At 38.3% G+C, this 26,580-nt stretch overlaps 1 protein-coding gene across 1 annotated transcript in view; it reads left to right on the top strand.

Moving 5' to 3' along the window:
• The first annotated feature begins 1,162 nt into the window (after positions 1-1,162).
• PRA1.H (prenylated RAB acceptor 1.H) overlaps positions 1,163-26,580 on the top strand; it is a 129,808-nt gene continuing 104,390 nt past the window's right edge. The window contains 1 exon segment of the mRNA XM_089797889.1: positions 1,163-1,736. Coding sequence (XP_089654015.1) covers positions 1,393-1,736 — 344 coding nt within the window. The 5' untranslated portion in view covers positions 1,163-1,392.

Genomic DNA, 26,580 nt, shown 5'->3' with positions numbered 1-26,580 from the left:
TAAGATGGTTTTATGCTAAAACTGTGATCTTTTTAATTATTTTAATTGTTAATGAGTAGAGTGTGATAATCAATTTTAACAATTTGAAGGGTTGATGTTGTGATTGTGGATATTACTTCTAAATAAAAATCAAATATGTTTAGAAGACTATTTATTGGAAAATTAAATTTTAGAATGAAAATAATTTAATGGAGCATACAAAAGAGTATAGTTTCATGAAATATTAAATGGTAAAATTGAATATTAAATATAAAAATACTTGGAGTAAGGAGGTTTATGGTTAAATGCTATTTTAATGGGATAATTTAGAAGCATAAGTTATCTTGATACCATAGTTCATGTTATTAAGTTAGAGCAAATATAGTAGACATATTGAACTCAATTAAGGAATTTATTATATGAGTTATTGAGGCATTAATAAGTCTGGTTGTACCTAACATCACTTGGCTAAGTGTAATCATTAGACATGAGAAAGATATAATGAGTATTTAATGCTTTAGGTATAATTGTCTAACTGAACTACTAGGACTTTATCCATCTCTCCCAAAACATAAATATGCATACTAATAGAGTTAGGACAACCCTAGAAGAAGGTTGACTATCTAAGTTGCAATGATAGAACAACCGTGCAAATATATAGCCATGGTGTATTAAGACATTTGTTCACAAACTTAATCTTAGAACATAGCATCAAACAAGCACTTTAAACTTTAGTGTTCATTTTGGACATGATAATAATTTCAATTTCTTTTTCTTTTTCTTTTTGGGTCCATTCGGTTCGTGGAATTTAAAAAATCAAGATTTTTACAAACTTTGGTTTAGCCAAATCAAGGTTTTGCAAATCTTCATTCTGATTTTTAGGATTTTACTTGAACTGTTTGTTTCACTCGAAAGATGCATGTGAAGACACGTTTTTATGCGTAAGCTTGGAGTTGAATGCAAATTTAAAAAAGTAGTCCAATCTATTGTTTTTACACTCCTTGAAAAACATAACTAGGTTTTGATTTTCAATTCCTACTTGCTAGTAGGAAATTGTAAAACCTTGGTTTGAGAGAAAATTGGAAGTCCAATATGCTAATTCCATTTTGTCAATTTTGAAACAAAGGAAAAATTTACAAATCTCATCTTATAAAACCAAACGGACCTTAAAATTATTATAGACGAGACCAAATTAAAATGAAGCGATACATAATTTGTGCCGTCTAGAGTAGCTGAACGATCTATGCAACCCAAGAGTAGAAAAGTCTGTAGCGAAATATTCCTGTCAAATTGGAGAATTCCATGACAACCAATTAAACTTGGAAGTAGTTGCACAGGAGACTGCGATTGTTTTTCAAAGCTCGAAGGCTGAAGGGGAGATATTCTATTGCCATGAAAATTTAATATCAAAAGATGGCGTTCTCGGCCAATCCTTTATCGTTAAGCCTTCCAGAGGGCGCTTTCGAAGCGTGGATTCGAGAAAGCGGATACCTGGAAAGGATTGATCAAGGGGAAATTGTGGATGGTGGAACTGGTAATAATTCGTGGAGTATAAACATCATAAACCCTTTTGGGATATTGACGGCAGAAGATTTCAACAGGGATGCAGTGCCGTGGGCTGCAGAGTTCTGGGGTACACCTCAAGCTTATTCACGCCCCACCAGCTTCATACACTTGAAGCTGCGAATGCAGGAGAATGTCAGGAAATATTTGCGCAATTACATTTATCTTTCCCTTTTCATCCTCGCCTCTTTCTTGTAAGTCTCTTTACCGTCTTATCTTTGTGCGCCATTCAATTGGTTTTATTTTGAATATGTACAAAGTGTAGAAATTACATAATATGGAAAACGCAGTGCTCCCTATCAGGCCGGACCTGGCAAAAACAATCTGAAAAAATTAAACTGACGAAATGTAATATAGATGGTACGGACACGTCAACACACAAAATCGTTTCACAATTGCAGAGTGAGCTGAAAATATAGAAGGTGTCTAAGAGATGGGTTAAGATTTGTAAAAGATGCATGCTTAGTGTTTTTGACTATGGCATAATCCTGCGATAAAGTAGTGAATAATATATTGGCAGGAGCTCAAGGATAAAATAATGTATACCACATTTTTCCTCGAAACTAACTGACTTCAAAGCAATGAAGAAATCTAGAGGATAAATTGCTTATACTTGGTGACTTCCAGGGAATAAAATGAATTCCGTTCACTCCTTATCATTGCAATGAAATCTTGGTCACCCACATTAGGGTCAAGGGGAGGCATGAGGGACAGCCCCAGCGTGTTGGAGAGTATAATTTGAAAACTCTTGACTTGGCAAAGCTTTATGGTACGAACCATTGCACCAAAACCCGGAGGTGCTAGTGAAGGCTGCCCACCAAGATCATAACATCCCACCATGCTCTGTAGTCCAGACTTTGGGCTGGATGTGCGCCCATACGGTGGGCCCTCCCCTAGTCATATGTGCCCCAGACGAACACTGCAATGCCGGCGTTGCCACCCTCTCTGAGACTCGAACATGGGTGGAGGCTTTGATACCACATGGTACAAACCATTGCACCAAAACCCCAAGGTGTTAGTGAAGGCCGCCCACCAAGATCATAACACTTTACAACTCAAATATGATTCCGATTTGTCAATTACTCAGCAAATTAATAAAAAAAATTTAAATTCTTTCAAAAACAAAAATTTATGCACAAATGAAATGATTCTATAAAACATTGGAAATTGTTTTTCTGTCCAATTTGAATGAAAAAGAGCACAATATTTCAACAACACACGAATGTTACAGCAGTAATATGGTATGTCTCATAATGATCAAAAGTCAGCGTAAAATATTACAATTCTATAAAGTGACAAGAATTTACAAAATTCTCTTCCCTGCATATAACCCTATGATAGATATTGATGGGGTATTTCTTATTTTTCTAGAAGGTGATGACTCCTCATGATCATCACCATCCTCAGCTATTGTGTCATCCAATCTAGTGCCTTTGCTTTAGCCTTTGCTAAAACCTCCTTTGCTTGTCTCTTATAAGTAACAGTCTTGTCTTTCGTAAGCACATGCTCCTCATCTTTGTATTTCAATTTTTAAACAAATCAATGTCATCGAAGTCAGTTGCCTCGTGACTATTTGGGCCATCTACCTTTTTTGAGCAAAGCATTTGGTTGCATTGTGTGAAGATGATGTCATTCAGGTGCTCTTGTGTCAATTTGTTGTGCTTCTTTGTGAATAACATCAAGTACCAAATGCGCTCATATGTAGAAGCCTTAAAAGGTTGGGACAAATTTTAGCAATGTTTAGCAATTTGCAGTCCCTTCAATCCTCTTCAGAAACAGAATGTGCTTGCCTCTGAAATCAGAAAATATGAAATTCTGAATGTTCTCATGTTCCAGCCGCCGGGAATGAGAAAATAGAAAGTTGAAACCTCACTGGTGGCTCACACAGAAGATTACAAATGTTTATGTTTTTCTTTTCAGGTATTTCAGGGTTGGATATGGGGCATACAAGAGATTCTGGGACCTCCATGCCTCTTTTAAAACCTTTGTTTCTTCATGAATTGATTTTTTTCCCCCAAAACATGCACATTTGTCATTTTATTTCCAACATGCCCAGAGGTTTAGGGCTACAATACTATTGTCAGCGTTTCTTTCCATTTTGAGTTGTTTGTAGGATGTTTTGGGTTTTTGAAAAAAATTGAGATAGCCAGGGAATGTCCCCTCCTGTCCTACCATTTCAGAAACTCAATGTGGGACAGGGATGTGTCCTGGTGGGATATCGAAATCTAACAAATTTGGTCATTTCTTGTCAAATATGGTTTATATAGATAAATTAGATGTTAAAGCATTATAAAAATGCTAATATAATTTTTTGTAAATAGAACTTAATTTTTTCATTTTTTATTTATTTTCACCTTCAAGGGTTGATATAGAAGACAATTGGTTGGCTCCAAAATATTAGGTTGCTCCTTCATGAAGCATGGCCTACCATTTTAGCGGCAGCTATGTGTTGTTTTCCTAAACCCTGGTTACTATATAGATTAAAAGAAATACCCTCCTTTTGGTTTAAAATTGAACTTCTAATAGAAATTTATTCAATGTAAAACATAAGAAAATTAAAAAATACCTGAAATGTTAACCCCCCAAAAAAGTGTAGTCCACCTTTGTTCTAAAAATTTCTGTCTCTGATTTTTGATTAATTTGACACGTGGAAGAATGCAGCACACAGAGGATTGGGAGGATGTTGTGTGCTAGGGGAAACCCTAGCCACAATTTTCAGACTGTTTTCATTGTCCTGAGCGGGCTTCTCTGGGGTGACTGCATGTGGACTTGGCTGAGGGTGTGAGCCGTGGGTATAAGGGCTCCTTTGGCAGTGTTTGAGGGAAGAAGAAGGAGTTTCTGCTGTTTGGGTTTGGGATTTAGCAGTGTTGGCTTGGCTTGGTGACAATATTTTTTTGTTTTTCTGGGAAGAATTCATTTCTCCATTGATTGTGTAGGGCTTATACCCTTGAGCTTGGTGGAATGGGCTTTCCTTATTTCTGCTCTCGATGTGGGTTTGAGGCCTCATGTTGTTAATGGAGGGGCAAGATGCATCTCCGAGTTTGGCAATCTCTGGTGCTGATGGTATTTCAAATCCATCTCTTTCTTTGCATGTGAATGTTGTGGCCCATTTGCGTAAGACTAAAATTGGTGATGGTTCCTCTTCTCCAAAGCGTGTTTCCAAAATTGAGAAAGTGAATGGGTGTTTCGAGAGATGCCAAGATTTACTAGTCTCATTGGCCTAGTTGGAGATAGTTTTAGAAGATGTCCCTTGAGCAATCATGCATTAATTTGCATGTTCATTAGTCTTCGTCTTTCATTGCTAGTTTTGGAGTATTGGGTTTGATGTACTTAGAACCCCGAAGGCAATATGGAGATAATAAGGATTGCTAACAATTACATCCTGATTGTGTTTTCATGCATGACAAATATGAATGAGGCTTTTGAAGGGGTCCTTATTTTTATAATCAGGTTGGTATTTTTATTAAATTGTGGCATGTGGGGTTCAACTCGACGGAGGAGCTTCCCTTGGAAAAATAGTGGTGTTTTTCATGCCTTGGAACTACAACTAGAGCCCCAAATAAGGGGCCTCCTAAGAAATCTTCTAAGGCGGGGCATAAAAAGACCAAGAGAAGGTGAAGTTAATTTGTGAGACTTCGCTGGAATTAGGGTTGGTAAAAACCAATGATTCCCATTTCTCTTAGTCTCATAAATGATTTTTCTTTCCTTGAATATGAGGGGTATGAATGGCACCCCTAGGCAAAAGGCTATTTGTGAGCTAATTGGTACATATTCTCTTTATATTATTTTTATTTAGGAAACTAATTGACAGCAGATGGGATGTTGAGTAGAGCCTTGTGGTTTATGTTAGTATGTCAAACTCCAAGGTAGCTCTAGGGGGTGGCTTGTGTGTGGTATCCAAGGAAGCTGGTTGTTGTTTGGTGGACATTTAGTTGCTCTTCTCTTTCATTTGTGGCTTCTAGTATGGAATTAGGGGAAACTTGTGTTTGTATGAATATTTATGCTCCTATTGATCTCTTGGGAAAATCTCAACTTTTGATCTCATGTTAGATATGTTCGACCCTTTTTGCCCCCTCTCCTTTGGATTATTGCTGGTGACTTTAATGTGATTTCTAGCCTGGAGGAAAATGAGGTGGCATAGACAGGTTGAATTCTTCTGCTAATATCCTTGGGGACAATATGGATCTCTTGAATTTAAATAAGGTGAAGATAAACAATGACATCTTGATTGGCAACAATAGGAGAAGTAGAGTAAATGCTATCTTAGAGAGGGTTGATAAATTCCTTGTTTCTTGTCTTTGGATTGGGGATAGTTGTACTACCAGTTGAAAGATCTTAGCTTGTAAGCTCAAGAAGTGGAATAGGTAGTGCTTTGCAAACCTCCATTTCAATAGAATGGAAATTGAGGCTTGTTTGGATATCATCATTCGCCAAATTTGGGACGAATGACTAACTTCTAATTCGAGTAGAGAGGAAACAATAGCTATTGAAGGGCTAGAGGAATAGGAGCTTCAAGAGGAGATTTTTTGGAAGCAAAAGTCTTTTATTGACTACCTTCAAGGAGACAAACATATTGCTTAGAAGTGGTGTAATGTTCTTCTTTGGGAGATATTTCTTGGGAGGCTTCTTAGTTCTTCTTAGCTCTATTTACTAGGGATGCCCCCCTTGCAAGTATTGATGAAAATCCTATTTTAAGATACATCTCTTCTTTAGTTTCTAATGAGAAGAATGAGGCTCTTATTTGGCCCATCTTGCTGCAAGAATTGGAAGAGATTGTGTTTGAAATGAGAAAAAGTAAAGCCATAGGCCTGGATGGCTTTCCAATGACTTATTTTAGAAGTTATGGGAGATTATTAAGCTAGATCTTTAAGAGGTAGTGCAAGAGTCTCAAAGAAATAAGCATATTCTGAAGTCCATGAATTCTACTTTTCTAGTGCTTATTTCAAAAAGGGAAGGAGCTAATAGTTTGGGTCATTGTATACCTTTTGCGCTTTGCAATATTGTTCACTAAATTATCACCAAGTTGATTACAGATATACTCAAACATTGGCTCAATATTTTGATATTTGATGAGCTTGGTCTTTTGTTGCTGGTTGACAAATTATTGATGGGATTGTGATGATTCTGAAGCCATTCACCCTATGAAAACTACTAAGGAGAAAGCCATGTTCATCAATCTTGATATGGCTAAAGCATAGGGTTAAATGGACCTTCTTGCTAAAGAATTCTTTTGGCTTTTCGATTTGGCAATGAGTAGATTAATTGGATTGTGAGTTCTGTTACCTATACTTCCTTCTCGGTTCTTATTAACAGAGAGCCTTTTGAGTTATTTTGAGATTCTAGGGGTTTTTTGTAATGTTTTGACCCGCTTAATGACTCTATTAATCTCTTTCTGTGATTCTGGAAGGTAGTACAGTGTGGAGTATGGATGTACGGGTGCCAATTGAAGGCCGTACGATGGCTAGATGATTGGACGTAGTGATAATTTGGAGGTGACCGTAAACCAAGGATGGACAAGTTCGTACAATAGGACGAGAGGGCCGTACGATAAGCCTAATTGATAGTATAGTGGGACTATGTGTTCGTACGGAGGGTGGGGGCTGAGTCCGTGTGATGTGAGGAAAATGGAAGGTGCTAAGAATGGCCGTACGGGGGTTGATTAGCAGAAGAGCCGTACGGAGAGTGGAGTGAGGAAACAAGATGGTACAAAGTGAGGAGGAAGATGTGTGGAAGAGTGAAGGGCATTGCCTGAAAGGGAGGCCGTATAGCGTACTGTGGGGACTGGAGATAGGCAGTCAGAATTCGTAGGTGATGGATAGAGAACTTTGCAGACTAACAGATTGTGTAAACAAATAACAAGAATTAATGTAGATGAATAACAATTGGAAATACATAGGACAAAAGAGTAGATCAAACCAACATAATGGATATTCTCAATATGATGGTGTTCTGACTTGCCAAATCCAAGCGAAGTGTTACAGGTGACAGAATAGGGTGAGGGTTGAATCCCATCGAAACCAGAACAAACCAAATAGGGAAGGTCTTTCACTTCCAAAATGGCCAACAATATAGAACTTTAATAGGAATTCGTAATACATAGAAAATAATCCAAATTGCATACCTAAAGACTACCTCTAAGCCATGCTTAAATACCCGTCGAGGAAAACTTTCTGAGGGTGTACAAAGATAGCCGAAGATGACACAAACTACGGATACAAAAATAAGAATGGGTCCGAGATACAAAAAATCAATCGGCTCGTTACAATAGTTTGATAAATGATTTATTTTATAACGAGAACATTACAGTCCTCCCGTCCCAAATTTTGTTTGTCCTCAAGCAAATGTAATGTCGGGTGCTGGAGAATGTGCTCACCTTCCCATGTCGCATTGTTCAATGGAAAGTGTTTCCAACGCACCAAATATTCTTTCACCGTGTGGTTGCGTAGAGTCTTCTCACGTACTTCGATGATCTCAACTGGTTCCAATATGAGCTTTCCTTCTTTATTGAGCGATGGAAGGTCTGTGGCTACTGTGACGTTCTGCCCTACAGCCTTCTTCAGGCATGAAACATGGAAAACGTTATGAATATGGCTTCCCTTTGGAAGTTCTAGTTTGTACGTGACTTCACTAACAATTTTTCCTTTCCCTTTTCCTTCAATGACAATTGTCGGTATGGCTGGAGCCGGAGATAGACCAAATCCCCTACTTCGAAACTCCTCTCCATCTTGTGTCTATTGGCGTACATCTTCTGTTGATTTTGTGGCTGCTGTAGGTTTTCCTTCAAGCATCTCAGTATGTCTTGTCCCTCCTAAAGCCAGTCCCTCGCTCTTGGTGCACGACTCTCACCTAGAACTGTGTCAATGAAGGAGAGGGGTTCGTACCAGTATAGAGCTTTGAATGGTGCCATTTTGATGGACTTGTGGTACGTGGTATTGTAGCAATACTCCCCTAGATGTATCCATTTGACCCACGCCCGTTGTTGTGTCGAAACGTAGTTCTGAAGGTAACCTTCGAGCCACTTGTTCACAATCACTGTTTGTCTGTCTGTTTGAGGGTGGGAACTAGTACTTGGTGACAATTCTATCCTTGCCAATAGAAATAGTTCGGTCCAGAAGATACTGATGAATCGCCCATCCTGATCATTGACAATGTTTCGGGGTAACCCATGCAGACAAAAACTTCTCTAAGAAGTAGATCGACAACTTGTGCAGATTGAAAATCTGAGGGGATGGCGAAGAAGTGTGCATACTTTGTCAATCTGTCAACCACCATGAAAATACAATCCTTTTTGTTCACCTTGGGAAGCCCTATTATGAAATCCATTGAGATACTTTCCCACTTATGTTCTAGAATTGGCAAAGGTTGTAGTAACCCGACAGGTAGAGTATGTTCGGATTTGTTCTGCTAGTAGACTGCACACTCTCTTACATACTGCAACACATCCCCTTTGAGTCCTTTCCATGAAAACCTCTCCCGGAGACTTCTGTAAGTTTTGAGGAAACCCGGGTGTCTTGCCAAGGGCGAGTCGTGTACTTCCTTCAAGATTTTCTGCTTCAATTTGGATTTTGGCACCAAAAATATTCGGTTCTTATAGTAGATGATGTCATCCACCACTCTGTACCAATCATCCTGAGTGTTGCCATCCATTAGTTCATAGGCAAATGTGTTTTTGGAGTATTCTACCAACAGATGTTCGTTCTAGTTAGCTGAAATCTAGTTTAGTGAGTAGATGGCGGGTTTCTTTGAGAAGGCATCTGCAACCACATTGTTCTTCCCTTTCATATATTCAATGTTAAAATCAAAAGCTTGAACTTTGCTTACCAATTTTTGTTGCTTTTCGTTCAAGTCCCGTTGCTCTAAGAAATATCTCAAACTGTTGTAATCTGTACGGACGACAAACTTAGCACCCACTAGATACTGCTGAAACTTGGTTAGTGCATGTACGATGGCCAACATTTCTTTGTCATAGATGGAATATAAGCGTTCTGCTTGTGTAAGCTTCCTGCTCTCATAAGCAATGGGGTGTCTATCTTGCATTAGTACTGCGCCAATGCCTTCTCCGGACGCGTCACACTTCAAATTGAATGGTTGGGTGAAATCGGGTAATGCAAGTACGGGACAAGTGTTCATTGCCTCTTTTAATTTATCAAAAGTGATTTGTGCCTTTTCGTTCCACTGGAAAGACCCCTTTCTTGTCAGATCCATTAAGGGTGTGCTGAGCTGAGAGAATCCTTTAATGAACCTCCGGTAATAACTGCATAGGTCGAAAAATCCTCGCAAATCCGTGAGTGGCTTTGGGGGAGGCCAATCAAGGATAGCTTGAATCTTCTCCTGATGAAGTTGGACTCCATATTTACTAACAACATACCCCAGGTACAATATTTTTGTCATACCAAATTCACACTTAGAGTGCTTGGCGAACAAAGACTGCTCCTCCATGATACTTAGGACTTCATTCAGATGCTTCAGGTGCTCCTCCCATGCCTTGTTATAAATAAAATCATCAAAAAACACTAATAAGTACTTACGCAATTGCTTGTTGAAGATGCAATTCATGCATGATTGGAATGTAGCAGGTGCATTTGTCAATCCGAATGGCATGACCAGAAACTCATAATGTTTGTATTGATAATGGAAGGCCGTTTTCTCTACATCTTCCTCCCTCATGCAAATCTGATGGTATCCGGAATGTAGATCTATTTTTAAAAAATAGACCGTGCCATGCAATTCATCCAGCAACTCATCTATCCTTGTAATAGAATATCTATTCTTTATTGTTTTTTTGTTCAACGCACGGTAGTCCACACACATGCACATCGTTCTGTCCTTTTTGACCAATACCATAGATGATGCGAAAGGGCTAGAACTGGGACGGATCCATCCTTTCTCTAGCAATTCTTGAATCGTCTTTTCGACCTCATCTTTGAATTTCTTGGGATGGTGGTATGGTGTGATTATGATCGGCTTGGCTCCTGCTTCCAACTCAATAGTATGTTCAAACCCTCGATGAGGTGGTATGCCAGGAGGAATGTCCATGAAAACTTTATCATATTTACTCAAAATATCTTGGAGTTCATCATCTTGTGGAGGTGTCCGTTGTCCTTTTATAGGTTCCGTTGAGATAAAACAGTGTGCCGCCCACGCGACGTCATCACGCTGAAAAATTGCCTCCATTCGACACGCAGAAATTTCCTTCAGACCTTCATTTGCCATTCCCTAGAGGACAACCTTCTTTCCATCGACAACAAAAGTGAAGTCCATCCGTTTGAAACTCTGAGTGTATTCATCAAGTGTTTGCATCAACTGTATACCTAGAATAACCTTGATGTCATCAAGGTCCACTATGAAGAAATCGTTAGTTACTGTGTGATTCGCCATTGTGATACTTAGCTGAGGAACAAGGTGCATGCAGGGAAGAAGAGTCCCTCCGACAACTTTGACTTGAAAGCTTGCGTGCATCTCCGTAGGTGGGCCTCTTCATTTCACCAGAGATGAGTTAATGAAGTTTAGAGTGGCTCCACTGTGAAGCATCACCATAACCCTTTGTCCTTGAAGGGTTTCTCGTACACACAAAATTATGCACCTCGGGCTACCGGCTAAGGCAATAGTTCCTCCGCGTCGTACCAAAGCTGCAATTCTTTCTGAATGATTTAAACCTAAGTCACAAGGTTCGAGTTCGAGTTCAAGTTCGCCAACTATAAAATTCGGATGAAGTTCGACAAGTGTGAAAAATTCAGAAAAAAATTCGACATCAAATTCACCTTACATAAATTTAGTGTTCAAAAATATAATAATATATCTATAAAAATATCAAAATAGTTTAAAATCTATAAAATATAAACCATACAAAATCATTTAATATAAAGAAACACATAATTTGTAAATCCTAAACATTTATAAATAATTTATTTAATTTAAATGAATTGTAATAAACTTAAAAATATTAATAACTTTTATTAAGTTAAAAAACTAATTAAAAGTTTAGATTTTTTAATTTTATATATTTTTAATTTAATATCTAAATTAAATATACTGAAATATTACATCTTGAATATCAAATATTTATGTTGAAAAGAAATAAAAAGTATTAAAGATAAAGCTAATAAAATTTAAACACTAAGTTCTAATAAGAATTTATAAAACTTAATTATATTTGATGTTTTATGAACACTATTACAAAAATTAGAAAAAAAACATCTTATAAACTTTTAAAAACAACATTCACTGTGATTAAATTCCTAAAGGGAATACTTGAAAAAAATGAAACTAAAAACATGTCGCTGCTTTTATGAGGACAAAGAGGCGGTCAATTCTTTGAGAAAATCTGCTGACGGGTCAAAGAATGGAGGCTTGTTTGCTGAAATTGCTCCTTTCACGACGCAGAAGAAAAACAAACTCAAAAATGAACAATCGGCTGTAAAAGAAAATTTTCCCTAGCTGCTAGTTTTTGTGGCTGAACAATCTCTCATTTCAGGCTTGTTTGGATTCGCAGACTCACGCTCTAGTGAACCAGTGGAATCAAAACCTAAACAAAAATGTTTAGAAAAATACTTCACGAAAAAACCAGCCGACTGCCATGCGAATTTGACACACATTTTTAACGAATTTTCTACCGCTTCAAGATGTTCGCCGAATTTCGAACTTAAAAGCAGAAATTCGTCGAACCTTGTGACATAGATTTAAACTGACCATTTTGGTGTCATTGTGAGGTTGGTTGTCTTTGGCCGACATTTCTTCCTCTTTGTCCTCATCATCGGATATGACCTTACTGTAATGAATCTTCCCTTTTATGAGGCATTTGTGGCCAGGCTCCCAAGGTCCCTTGCAATTAAAACACAGTTTCTTCCTCTGGTGTACCTGTCTGGTAGCCTCGTCCAATGACGGCTTCCTGGGTGGAGGTTTGTCCCTCGGAAACTCCGGTAGTTTGGAATGTAACTTCGAGAGGATGACGTCGATAAAGATGCCATACTCCGTGCTTTATTGATTGCCTCCGACAGGGTGGCAAGATTGAACCCCTTTACCCAACCTTTTAGAGGTTCTATCTGTTCGTCTATGAAGAGCACTACCTATCTTCTTTCGGAAATGTCTGTGACCAAAACAGAAAGTTTTTGAAATTCTGCAATGAACTGATCGACCGATCCAATTTGTCTCAGTTGTGCCAAATCTTTGAAATTGAGTTCTGGATCTTTACCATCAAATCGCTTTATCAATCTCTCCGTGAATTTTGCATAAGTATTTATTTGATCATGCCCTAAAGTGATGGTGCCATGATGCCACCATTCATGCACAACTCCCTCCAAGTGCAGCGCCACAAATTTGATTGCTTTTTTTGGCATAAGATTTAGTTCAGAGTAAGTATCGACCTTCATTACCCACACTTGTACAGATATGGAACCAGATCTGTCAAATGGAGACAGATTTATTTTACTCAACTTTCTTCTGAGATCATCATTAAAATATCCCCTATTTCCGCCTCCCTAATATCTCATTCTCAGATCCGCGTAATCTTTGTAGGATATATCTTCCTCAAGATTTGCATTCTTCCAGTCTTCTCTCAGTTGTTCTTGCATTTTTTCAAAAGTTGGTTGTTTCCCTCCATGCGGTGCCTCCGTCCGTGGGGGAAAAGACGGCATGGAAGGCCGAGAGCATGCTGGATGAGGGTTTGATTTACCCGACACTGAGTCCGCGCTATGACCATTTTGTTTTTTAGATATTTTATTGTCCGCCAACTTCTTGAGAGTCTCTTCTATGAGCTGTTGAGTATCAGTGATTTGTGCCTGATTCCTGGCAAGTTCCCTTAGTAGTGCCACGAGTTCGGCAGCTATCGGTTCTGGTTTGGCAGCCATTTTTGTAATGACCTTGCTCAAATCTGATCCCAAAATGCTGATAAAGGTTCAAGAAAACACTTTGCATACAAGGGTCATATGATAGATATAAAATTTCAGTTTGCTTTTATGGCTCTTTCCTTCACTTAGCATCAATAAGAATGCTTGCAAGAAGACTCTGAATTGACTAAACAATGACCTAACATGAATGTGCAATTAATTTTGGCAATATACAATGCATATATATGATCTAAACATGAGAAATGAACACTTACAGCCAACTGACATTTTTACAAACAGTTGGTATGCAAACTAACTAGCTGATAAATAATGATATTCAATTGCTCAAATGACACCAGCAACTATTATCTCCTTAATTGCAATGAAATTTCTAATACAATGCTCATGAAATATGGCCAAGACTTTTAGCATTTACATGGATTACAAAAATGATAATGTTGGTATAATGCACACCTACAGCTGAAACTTATAACACCTAAAAAGCAATGCTAACAAAGGAACCTGGTTGTAGATGGCTGTAATAATTTTCTCCAATGCTACCTTTTCTGCTTTGCTTTTTTCGATCTGTTTTTTTTTCACTTGCTTTTTCGGATTTGCTTTTTCGAACTGCTTTTTTTGGATCTGCTTTTTCGGATTGCTTTTTTCAGACCTGCTTTTTTGGACTGCTTTTTTGGAGTTGCTTTTTCGGACTGCTTCCAAAAACTCAAACCCTCAGGTAGTTTGTGTATACAAATTAAGCTCAATTTGAAATGGCTGAATACCACTTCCAAAGTGCAACCCTTCAGAAGGTCTTTCACTTCCTCAGTTATGCAATCTTTTGAGAGGTATTGTTCTTAAAGATTATGTTGAATATTTGCAGACTATCAAGCTCCACAAATGCTCATAGAAGATGTAGTTGAGTTAACCAAATCCTGTCTATCCAAATGGGAGCCTAAGCCCTCTATTTATCTACTCTCCTAAGAAGTTACTAAGAACTTCTAGAAACATCCCTTTCTAAGAAGTTACTAAGAACCTCTAGAAACATCCATTATAAAATCCCATTATAATGCATTTTTTTAATAAAGTAACTTTATAAAATAAAAAGTGCAACTCAACTTAGAATTATAACATGTAGGCCCAATATAAAAAGTAATGATAAAATATAAATAATATCTCCAAGAGCATAATAAACCATCCAATCCCCAAATAAATGACAGAATGACTCTCTCATCACAACCACCCGTCTACGAGAGTCCGTAATAGACTGATCCGGCACACAAAATGATGCCAGCCAAAATGGGGACATTACAGTCCGCCCTTCCTGAAATTGCTTGTCCCCAAGCAATGGCTGAACAACAAACCAATCAATCCACCTGGATCCCAAATGTAGTCATGAACCATACTATTGTTAGTCAACATAGGCTCCAGTGACAACCTCTAAAATATAACCGAGAGGAAACCATGAATAGATCGTGAACCACTACGCAACTGAACTCCAAATCCACTATTGCCATAGTCAGGAACCCACGAGGCACAAACTCTCGAAATATCAGACCCCAAGTAGAGTAGATCACCCAAACTGTCAACATAATAGACACCATCCACACAACCCATTGTGTTATGCGGAATGCACACTCCAACTCTGCTACAATGGTGACCACTACCACATGAAACTGCACCAAATACAGAGAATGCACACACTGTACATCTACTGCAGTTAACACAACTCTACAGATCACTGGTCACTGTCTCATAGTGCCACATGAAACTGCACCAAATACAGAGAATCCACACACTGTACATCTACTGTAGTTAACACAACTCTGCAGATCACTAGTCACTGTCTCATAGTGCCACATGAAATTGCACCAAATACAAAGAATCCACACACTGTACATCTACTGCAGTTAACACAACTCTGCAGATCACCGGTCACTATCTCATAACCATAACACCCATGCACTGCTGATGGTGAATAGTCATTACACGGTAGATAGCAAAAACGGGAGCCCAAACCAAACCTGTTTGCCATCAACTCCTCAACACATGGATCAAAAACAAACCGATGAACATATCCTACAGTATAATGTTGGTAAAAAGAACCAATCCCAGTCAAAGACTCATCCTGCAGACGTTATACGACCAACTGTGACTGATCATCGGCTAAGTCAGAGGATGATATAGCCAAGGGCGCAGAATCAACAACAACATCACTAGTCTCTGTGCCCTCCAAGTCAAACATACCACAATGCTCAGCTGCAGCGCTCAACTCAGCTGAACCTGCCTCAAGTGGAAACGAACCAAATATGCCAATACTAGTGTCGTGGACAGATATATCCTCATCTCCATTGCCTCTATCAACCTTGACCATGGACATCCTCGAATCACCAAACACCACAGTTTGTGACTGTACAAAATCTGGTAAAGATTGAAGTCGTTCTAACTCCATGGTCACCTCAGCTAAATGAAACTGTGGCTCCTCGAAAGCCAACTATGTACTCTCAAGAAACTCAGAAGTCACCTCGAGCTACTGAGTAAGCTCACTCACCTCATCTTCCTTGACCAATAATGCGTCATATGCTGTACTGCCCCACTCCATAAGATAATCTCTGTCAACTACCAATTGCATATAATTCTGTCTCAAAATCCAGATAGCCTCCCACAAAGAGTGGATCTCTGTCAAGGAAAGATAACTGCCTCCCTGCTCATCACTAGTAGGAGAACCCCATCCATAAACTGCTAACAACTGACGAGCAGCATCGAAATGCTCGCAAGCGATAAAAATGTCTCGCTCGCCAACTCTCAGCTTACTAGACATATGATTGTGTTGACTGGTCGAACTCCTATCCTCTATCCCTTGTACACTGTCCAAAGGAGTAACCTCAGAATAACTATCATTTGTAATATTGCCATCCAAATTCTGCAGACCAACTGCTGAACTCGTACCATCAAACGGAGTGACTGAAGCATCAACATCAAAAACCTCCGTATCAAAAGAAACTGCTGAGGAGACTAAGTCCTCAAAACTGTCCACAACATCCCCCTGGGTGTCATCTGTAATAATCAGATCCTGGGACTCTTCTGTAAACTCTATCATATTTGAGAGATCATCAACCCATTCCAACAAGAATGGTCGACTGGATACATGAACAATGCCCAACACAGGTGTGTAAAAACTAATTCGAGCATCAAACAAGCTACTGGCATGGATGAGAACTACACCTGGCAAACTACTAATCAAGTCCATGATGGTGCAACAGATACTACTACCAAAGAATGATAGATATCTCCGGTAAAAACGATCCCAAGTACTAAGATAAGGATCCCAACATCTAATCCATGAACGGAAACCAACTGGCAATTCAAGTAAACTTCTCACCTGAGTAAAGTGAACAATACCAACTGACTTCACGCACCTATCTACAATCTTTGAATCCGGAGTGTGAATGCTAGACATACTCATATCATCATTAACATGTGACCCGATTGTAAAAGAAAACTGAGTCCCTGCTATACGCGCTAACTCCCGAACTGAACTCAGCTCAAGACAAAGCTCGTCCACATGTCTCTCAGAATCCTGGGGAGCCAATTGAGTACACACCAAGGAATTTTGAGTATCTTCTAGCTCATGAGAAAGCCGGTCAACCTCCTCCTCCTTCTTCAATGCATCTAAATAGATCCTTGCAAGATTAAGGAGATGATTGCAATCTGAAAGTAGGTGTATGTAACTTACCTTCATTGCCTCCATGCCTTCCTTGATCTGCTGTAAGTTGTCACAAGAAGAACTTGTTGTGACTCCTTTTTGTCTCTCCTGTAGTTGAATCATCCAAATGTGATTCTCAATTAATCCATGCATCCTGTCATGATGAGATAAAGCCGCGACAATATCCTTGTCCCTTGTCCTTACCTGGCTTGCCAAACCAAGTGAAGAGCTACTAGCCTCTATCTCATGTGAAGAAGCATCCAACTGTGCCTGATACTCATTTTTTGCAAAGTCCTGAATGCTCACTTTTTGATCAATTGTACTATCCTCAAACATGACAGTATCCTCAACTGCTATAACTTCATCCAGCCCAACTGTACTGGAATCACTGTTTGTGTCAATCACGCAATCTAGTGTGCTTGTGATATCACCTTCCGATGCAACTGGCTCAAACTGCACAACATTTGTAACCCCTTCTGCCTGTGAAGATGATGTAGATAAACCATTACTTGAAGATGTGCTAATGTCTCCCTGTATTGAATCCGCATGTCTGTTAAACTCCTCATACAAGTTTCTGCCTGTCATAGGGAAGGTACGATCCTTAGGCCTATCAATCAGGCTCTTTAACCATGTACGTGCCATAGGTGACAAATTCCTCTCTTTTGTCCAAACATAGCATAAGTCTTCTGCCAAAAGTTTAGAAATTTCATCCTCCTCCTCAAACAGGATTGTGAACATGATGGAGTGCATTGATGCCAATACCCTGCTGGGATGAAACTCGTCCATAATATTCCAAATTGTATTAAACATCCTGCGAATGTCACCAATACAACCTATTGCCAGCATAATATTTTCAAATTTACACCTTGCAAATACTTTAAGTAATCTTGCCCTCATTGTGAAATAAGGGTCCCAGATGTTGTCCAACTTTTTGAAGCTTTTTACCATGGCATGAAGTACCTCTCTCATAATCTGATCGTCATAAGAATCAAGGCTAGCTATTATCCTCATGATTTCACTAATGCAAGAGAGAGCTGTAAGTCTTATTACTTCATCATGATGTCTCAATAATCAGGGCTTAACCAACGAACCAAATGCTGGAGATAAAGCTGTTTGCATAGCATCGGGTCTTGACTGATCAAACTTGCCTAAATAAGTTTCCAACTCCTCCAAAGTTCTTAGAAGGTCCTCTGTTCGCTGAAATGGACAATCTAAGTTCTTCTTTACATTGTGCATTCTTTCTTCCAAATCCTTGTCTCCTGTTAAAGCCATACTGATAATTGAATTCAATCTGAAATAACCCAATCAGGTTGGCAGGAAACCGCTTTGATACCACTATAATGACCCTGCTCAAATCTGATCCCAAAATGCTGATAAAGGTTCAAGAAAACACTTTGCATACAAGGGTCATATTACTGATATAAAATTTTAGTTTGCTTTTATGGCTCTTTCCTTCACTTAGCATCAATAAGAATGCTTGCAAGAAGACTCTGAATTGACTAAACAATGACCTAACATGAATGTGCAACTAATTTTGGCAATATACAATGCATATATATGATCTAAACATGAGAAATGAACACCTACAGCCAACTGACATTTTTACAAACAGTTGGTATGCAAACTAACTAGCTGATAAATAATGATATTAAATTGCTCAAATGACACCAGCAACTATTATCTCCTTAATTGCAATGAAATTTCTAATACAATGCTCATGAAATATGGCCAAGACTTTTAGCATTTACATGGATTACAAAAATGATAATGTTGGTATAATACACACCTATAGCTGAAACCTATGTCACAAGGTTCGCCGCACTTCTGGCTTGAAGTTCGAAATTCAGCGAACATCTTAAAGTAGTAGAAAATTCGTCAAAAATGCGTATCAAATTCGCATGGCAATCGGGTCGTTTTTTCACCAAGTATTTTTCTAAAGCGTTTCCTTAGGTTTTTCAATCTGCTGGTTCAATGGAGGGTTAACCTACCAATAAAAAGAAGCTTGAAGCCGTAGCTTGTTCAGTCGCTGAAACTAGCAACTAGGGCAAAAAAATATTGCAGCAATTGTTCTTTTTTCAACACGTTTTCCCATCTGCGTCGTGAAAGGAGCGAGTTCAAGCATCAAATTCATCAATCCGTTGGTAACATTTCACGTCGCTTCATCCTGCATAGTAGCATCGATTCTATTCAAGTCTTTAAGAGATTTAATCGAAGTCTATAAAAACTAAGTAATTTTAAGTTTTACGATAGGGAATTAAAAATCAATAAAAAACTTAGTAATTTTAAGTTTAACGATAGTGAATTAAAAATCAAATATTATTAATTTTTAGTTTTACGATAGTGAAATAAGAGTATATAAAATTTAAAAATATAAATATTTTATTAGTTTTTTTTGACTTATAAAAGTTACGAATATTTTTAAGTTTATTACAAATCATTTATATTAAATAAATTATTTATAAAGTTTTAAGAGTTATGAATTGTGTTTCTTTATATAGAATGATTTCTTATGGTTTATATTTTATAAATGTTAATCTATTTGATATTTTTATAGATATATTATTTATATTTTTAAAATATTAAATTTATATAAGGCGAATTTAATGTCAAATTTTTTTCGAATTTTTGCCCTTGTCGAACTTCATCCGAATTTTATAGTTGACGAATTCGAACTCGAACTCGAACCTTGTGACTTAGGCTGAAACCTATAACACCTAAAAAGCAATGCTAACAAAGGAACCTGGTTGTAGATGGCTATAATAATTTTCTCCAATGCTACCTTTTTTGCTTTGCTTTTTCCGATCTGTTTTTTTTCACTTGCCTTTTTGGATATGCTTTTTTGCTTTGCTTTATTCAGATTTGCTTTCGAATTGCTTTTTTCGGACTTGCTTTTTCGGATTGCTTTTTCGGACCTGCTTTTTTGGATTGCTTCCAAAAACTCAAACCCTCAGGTAGTCTGAGTATACAAATTAAGCTCAACTTGAAATGGCTGAATACCACTTCCAAAGTGCAACCCTTCAGAAGGTCTCTCACTTCCTCAGTTATGAAATCTCTTGAGAGGTATTGTTCTCAAGGATTATGCTGAATATTTGCAGACTATCAAGCTCCACAAATGCTCATAGAAGATATAGTTGAGTTACCAAATCTCGTCTATCCAAATGGGAGCCCAAGTCCTCTATTTATCTACTCTCCTAAGAAGTTACTAAGAACTTTTAGAAACATACCTTTCTAAGAAGTTACTAAGAACTTCTAGAAACATCCATTATAAAATCCCATTATAATGCACTTTTTTAATAAAATAACTTTATAAAATAAAAAGTGCAACTCAACTTAGAATTATAACATGTAGGCCCAATATAAAAAGTAATGATAAAATATAAATAATATCTCCAAGAGTATAATAAACCATCCAATCTCCAAATAAACGCCAGAATGACTCTCTCATCACAACCACTCGTCTACAAGAGTTCGTGATAGACTGATCTGTCACGCAAAACAATGCCAGCCAAAACGGGGACATTACAATTTGATCAACATAATGTGTCTTTCTCTTCTGGCTATAAACTCTCATTCACTGTCCACAGGCTGGCAAGATTGAAGCGCTCTGATACCACTGTAATGTTTTGACCCGTGCAACGGCTCTAACAATCTCTTTCTGCGATTTTGGAAGGCAACACGGTGTGGAGTATGGGTGTATGGGTGCCAATTGAAGGCTGTACAGTAGCTAGATGACTGGACGGGGTGACATTCTTGAGGTGATCGTACACCAAGGACAGAGAAGTCCGTACAGTAGGAAGAGAGGGCCATATGGCAAGCCTAATTGATTGTACGGTGGGATTGTGTCCCTACGGAGGGTGAGGAAGGCATACAATGAGGGGGCCGAGTCTGTGCAATGTGAGGAAAATGGAAGGTGCCGAGAATGGCAGTACAGAATGGGCATTCGGGGGTTGACTGGCAGAAGAGCCGTACGGAGAGTGGAGTGAGGAAACAAGAAGGTACGGAGTGAGGAGGAAGATGTGTGGAAGAGTGAAGGGCGTTGCCTGAAAGGGAGGCCGTATGGTGTACTGTGGGGATTGGAGATAGACGGTTGGAATTCGTAGGTAATGGATAGAGAACTTTGCAGACTAACAGATTGTGTAAACAAATAGCAAGATTTAATGCAGATGAATAACAATTGGAAATACATAGGACAAAAGAGTAGATCAAATCAACATAATGGATATTCACAATATGATGGTGCTCCGACTTGCCAAATCCGAGTGAAGTGTTATAGGCGACGGAATAGGGTGAGGGTTGAATCCCATTGAAACTGGAACAAACCAAATAGGGAAGGTCTTTCACTTCTGAAATGACGAACAACAAAGAACTCCAACAGGAATTTGCAGTACATAGAAAATAATCGAAATTGCATACCTAAAGACTACTTCTAAGCTGTGCTTAAATACTCATCGGGGAAAACTTTCCGAGGGTGTACAAAGATAGCCAACGACGACACAAACTACAGAAACAAAAATAAGAATGGGTTCGAGATACATAAAATCAATCGGCCGATTACAATAGTTTGATAAATGATTTATTTTATAACAGGAACATTACATAAATTGGGGTTTGACTAAGGCAAACCCCTCATCAACAACAAAAACCCATTTTTATTAGAGGTTGTAGATATTGGATTGATGAATAGATTGCTGATTTCATTATCCTTTTCGGCTTTCTTCAGAATTGCGAAGTCAGAATCAGCATTGCACACATTCTATTAGGGCCGTAGTTTGCCCCTAATGCTCCAGTTCGCCCTTGATCATCCAGTTTGCCCCTGATCATCGAGTTCGCCCTTGATGCTCTAGTTTGGATCTGATGCTCCATTTCACCCCTAATTAGGGAGGGCGACCTTGACAAATCGCCAAATGATTTCTGGGTTTTGTCTGTAGTGCAGTTTTCAATCAAGATTGCAAGAATTGATCCTTGCAGAGGTCATTTGACAACTCGTTTATAGGTTTGTATTTCACAAGGCAAGTTTTTCGTTCCTTCTTTGTTTCAATATACGTTTCTATTTTCTTGCACTTAACTCTTATATGGCATATTTACTTAATCACTCTTCACAACTCTTGCTACATTAGCGTTCTAAGGACTATTGCATTCTTTCTCCAACCCTATAACCATTAGATCTTTGTTTGCATTAGTACTCCTTTATCACTTGGTTGGCGCTAATCTTCCCAGATCTAGTTACCTTAGAGTTGGGATAGAAAGGATCAACCTCCTTAACTTCCTTTTGAGGTACAAGGTTAATTTACCACCCCTTGATCTGTGAAGTAGTTGTGACCTATTCCTATTGCTTCACATTTCACCCTTGTACATTGTGGTGCACCCACTTGTGACAACTCTTTCTTGCATTTTGGAGTTAGATTTTGCTATCTTAGATTGATTTCTCTCTTCTTTGTGTATATAGATCTAGTCTTGTTTTCATCAGTAGCATTTGGCTAGCTCTCTTTTTCATGGATATTGCAACAATGAGTTTGTACTTTTCATGCTTGATTGTTCATATGTTTATTGGATCTTTTATACTCTTCAATGACAATGATTAGTTTGATTTATTTTATATGTGATTCTCTATTTCTTATGTTCCAAAAGTTATTCTCCAAATATCATTCTATTATCTTTGACCTTAAAAATATCCTTCTATCAACTTATCCTTACCATATGATCTTCCTTTTCATGGAGATTAGTGGCAGATTGATATTGGCCCCTCTCCTCTTTTAGGCCTTGACTATTGGGACACATTTGTTGAGGATGCTTCTATATCTTCTTTCAATCCTCCCACCTCTGTGGACCTTCCTTTAACTCACGATTCTTCTTCCCTATGCTGTGCTTTATTGATAGAGACGTTGCCTTTATTGATAATGTTGCTATTTGGGATAAACCTTTAGACAATGATGTTCACTATTCTCTTCCTTGTGAAAAAGTTATAGGATGATGATTGATGCCTTTTCTTTTCAACATGACAAGATTGACATTCCTTCTTCTAATACATATCCTAGCGATAGTTTAGAGCAAGAAGAAGATATTATAAACACTTTTATCAATGTGACCTTGCCTTCATTTGATACTCCTAGTAAAGCGGAAATATTAATGGACATCCATAATTCCTATTCTAAAGATTCCTTGGAACAAGAGGATACTAGCCATCTCCTTAATGTTCTCCCTTCTAGTGCAAAGTGTGTGGAGATGCAAGATCATAATCAAGTTAATGTTGCTCAACCTCTCCTCACTATTAAAGATTACCCTCTTCTCACCATTAAAGGTTGTCCTCAATTAACTGTTAAGGGAAAATCTAGTGATCCTTTGGATTATAATATGGCGTCTCACACCTATCGTACGAGGAATAATTCTTAACCTACTACATTTCTTCTGCCTTCTCAACCCGTTCTTCCTCCTTTACCTTGTCTTCCTCAACATCCTAGGTTGGATTATGACCTGGTGTCGCAATTAGGTAAAACCCCTGCCAAGATTTGTCTTTGGGAACTTCTTCAGACATCTACTACATACTATGAAGCCTTGAAAAAAGCTTTGTCCAATCTCTCTGTTCCACCTCCTAATGAAGATAACATCAATGCTTTCTTAGAATGCATGTAACTACTCTCATCACACCTTAAATTGTGTTACTCATGAGGATTTGCCTTCTAAAGAGATTCAAGATTGTCATGACCCTCTTATGGTTGCAGTATCTATTAATAAAACTACCATACGAAGAACTTTGATAATGGCTTTGGTTTGAATATTTGTAGTATAGATATGTTAAAGGCTATGAACACTGATCTCTCTACTATTCAACCAGATAACGCTCCCATTTGAGGATTTGATAACATTGCTAAGCAAACTTTTGATATTATAACATTGCCTTTAAACGTTGGTTTGGTGATATTGGATACACCTATACATGTTATGCTTGGACCTCTCACTTATAATCTTCTCATAGGAAGACCTTGGTTGCATTCTATGCATGTGGTTCCTTTTACTCTTCATCACAAGCTTAGATTTGTTTACAACAACCTTTTATATACTCTTCAAGCTGATGATGCACCTAATCCTTGTTTAAATGTAGACTATGCCTGTGTTTCTCCACCTACTTAGGAAGTGAAGAAACTTGAAATCAAAGAAGACCCTTCTTCTTCCTCTTTATTTGAAGATGATTGGGGTACATTGGCTTTTAATCCAACTTTTATTGGAGAGTATAGAATTAAGGACCTTCCATTCATGAGAAATCGAGCCACTCCTCTCTTTACTAATCTTGTTTCTACTTCTAGTCATGATAACCCTATTAAACCTAATATGCCCTTAGTTAATGGGGAGCATAAGCAATCTTTCAACACCATTTCCGCTCATACTTTAGGAGGTGTGCCACAAAATGATACTTCGTCCACATCCTCTCCTTTATCATCTTTTACTAATCAAGGGGTTGTTTTGCCTATACTTCTTTGTGCTAAGATGATTACTTGACCTAAATGTAGAAAGAAACGTAGTCAAAAACTTATGCATCTTTCGTTTTGTATGTATCATTGTTATTACGATCACTCTACTAATGATTGTCAAGCTTTGCATTTTAAGATTCAATAATTCATTAATATTAGGTTATTCATATGTCTTCTTGTGATTTGTTTTATTTTAATTTGTATGACTTTAAATAGCATCTAGGTCCCTATTATGTTGCTCCATGCCATGTTACTTTGCTAGCCTCTCTCTTGGGGGCTCATTGTCATGCATGGTCTGCTTTGTGAGTAGCATAATAGATCCTCCTTTTCTCTTTATTCCTACACTTGGGGGGCATAGGAACTTTATCCATATTTTTCGTTCTTTCAAGCATCCACTATTTCCTTTGGTTGAGTGTCATTCATTTATCATGTTACATCCAATCTTATATTATTAGCAAGTGGGTTTTCATGGTAGATAGATCACTTACCTTGGAGACTCATAATAGTGTTATATCCTTTTGAAGGATTTACTTTTTCACTTTTGACACGGTGTCTCATTGCACTCTACCCTTCCATGACCTCATAGGAGTTGTGACCTTGTTGGTTTGGATCGGGTATTGCTTGTGGATACTATCTTGATGCTGAAATTGCTTTATCCTTCTTCATCACTTAAGATGTTAAAATAGGCAATTATTTTCCCATTTTAAGGGGGGGCATACATGGTTCGCTTATTTTCGTATGTCTTGGATTTGGTTGACTAGCATGATATTCACACTTGCTAGATCATTTGACCTATCTTTACACATTCTCAGGTCACTCTCATGGGGTAGTGAATATGGATTCTGAGTATGGCTTGGGGTGCTTTAGTCCTGGATAATTAGTATGCTTTTTAAGTTATCCTCAAATCTATGCATTGCTACTTCATCCCTTCTTTTTGCACATTTTTTTCCCTTTATGAATTAGACATAATCCTAAAGGATGGATTCTTTGTGGGAAGAGAGCATCCTTAACATCGGGTCTCTCTCTCTCTTCTTTGCACACACATATGCTAAATCTTGTCTATGGGTAATGCATAACAATTTGCTAAGTCCCATACATGGGTAACACAGTCTTATTGGACCATTCCATGGTGATATGAAGAATGTTGATCTATGGATGGTCCTTCCAATGGGTTGACTAGTGGGTTACCACCCCATTAGAGTATTTCAGTGCCATTGTTTGCAGCAACTCTTTTAAGCGATTCACAATATGGTGGGCACTCTACTGGGCGAAATAATCACTCCTCTTCTCCTTTTTCTTTTCAGTTAGTGATTTCTCTCTTACTATGATCTGGGAGTTAGCAAATATTCAATCCCTTGGGGGCTTGATGGATTCTTTGTCTCCTTGATTATGATGAGAGTATCTTATGCCATGTGCTCTACTTTACCAAGAGTTTGGATTGAGTCCATACTCTCGCTAAAGTGGGGGCTAAATGTATTGTCTTAAATTGTAAGCAATCCAATTTAATGAAGGTTTAACACCTATTTAATGCGAGATAATCATCTCCTTACACCTTTCCTTTTTTCTTCCCTTTTTTGTCCTTTCTCCTAGGTGGAACTGGGGTAAAACCTAATAGATCCTCTTTAAAGCTCCTATTTTCATAGCGTTAAGCTCAAGGCAGGGTCTATCCTCTTAGGTCCTCCCTTCCCTTCATTTAATCACTTGGAATCTTCTATCCGCACTGAAACAACTATATCTTAGACTTTGTCTTGACTTTAGGGATCCAAGACCTGTTTTGGGATCTCGAAGGGATTCTGAGGGTTCTAGACCCTAGTTGTCTGGGGCACATTGCGCCTCTCATGGGCCAATCAGAGCCACAGTGTGCCCCTGATTGGGCCCTAATTTGGGTCTTGTGTCTAGATAGCTTCGGGGTGTTAATTCCTATGCAGGTTGACCTTCGGGAGTTAGTCAATTCTGAGCTCTATATAAGCCCATCCATTTGCTCCATTTCTCATCCATCAAGTTCATGTTCAAGCACTCACGCTCAAGCACTCAAGTCTTCAAG

Source organism: Cupressus sempervirens, chromosome 8, assembly GCF_028749045.1.
Source record: "Cupressus sempervirens isolate cs-2001-9-10 chromosome 8, ASM2874904v1, whole genome shotgun sequence".
NCBI classification, from domain to species: domain Eukaryota; kingdom Viridiplantae; phylum Streptophyta; class Pinopsida; order Cupressales; family Cupressaceae; genus Cupressus; species Cupressus sempervirens.
The sequence above is the reverse complement of the archived record's forward strand: the minus strand, read 5'-3'. Positions and strand labels throughout refer to the sequence as shown.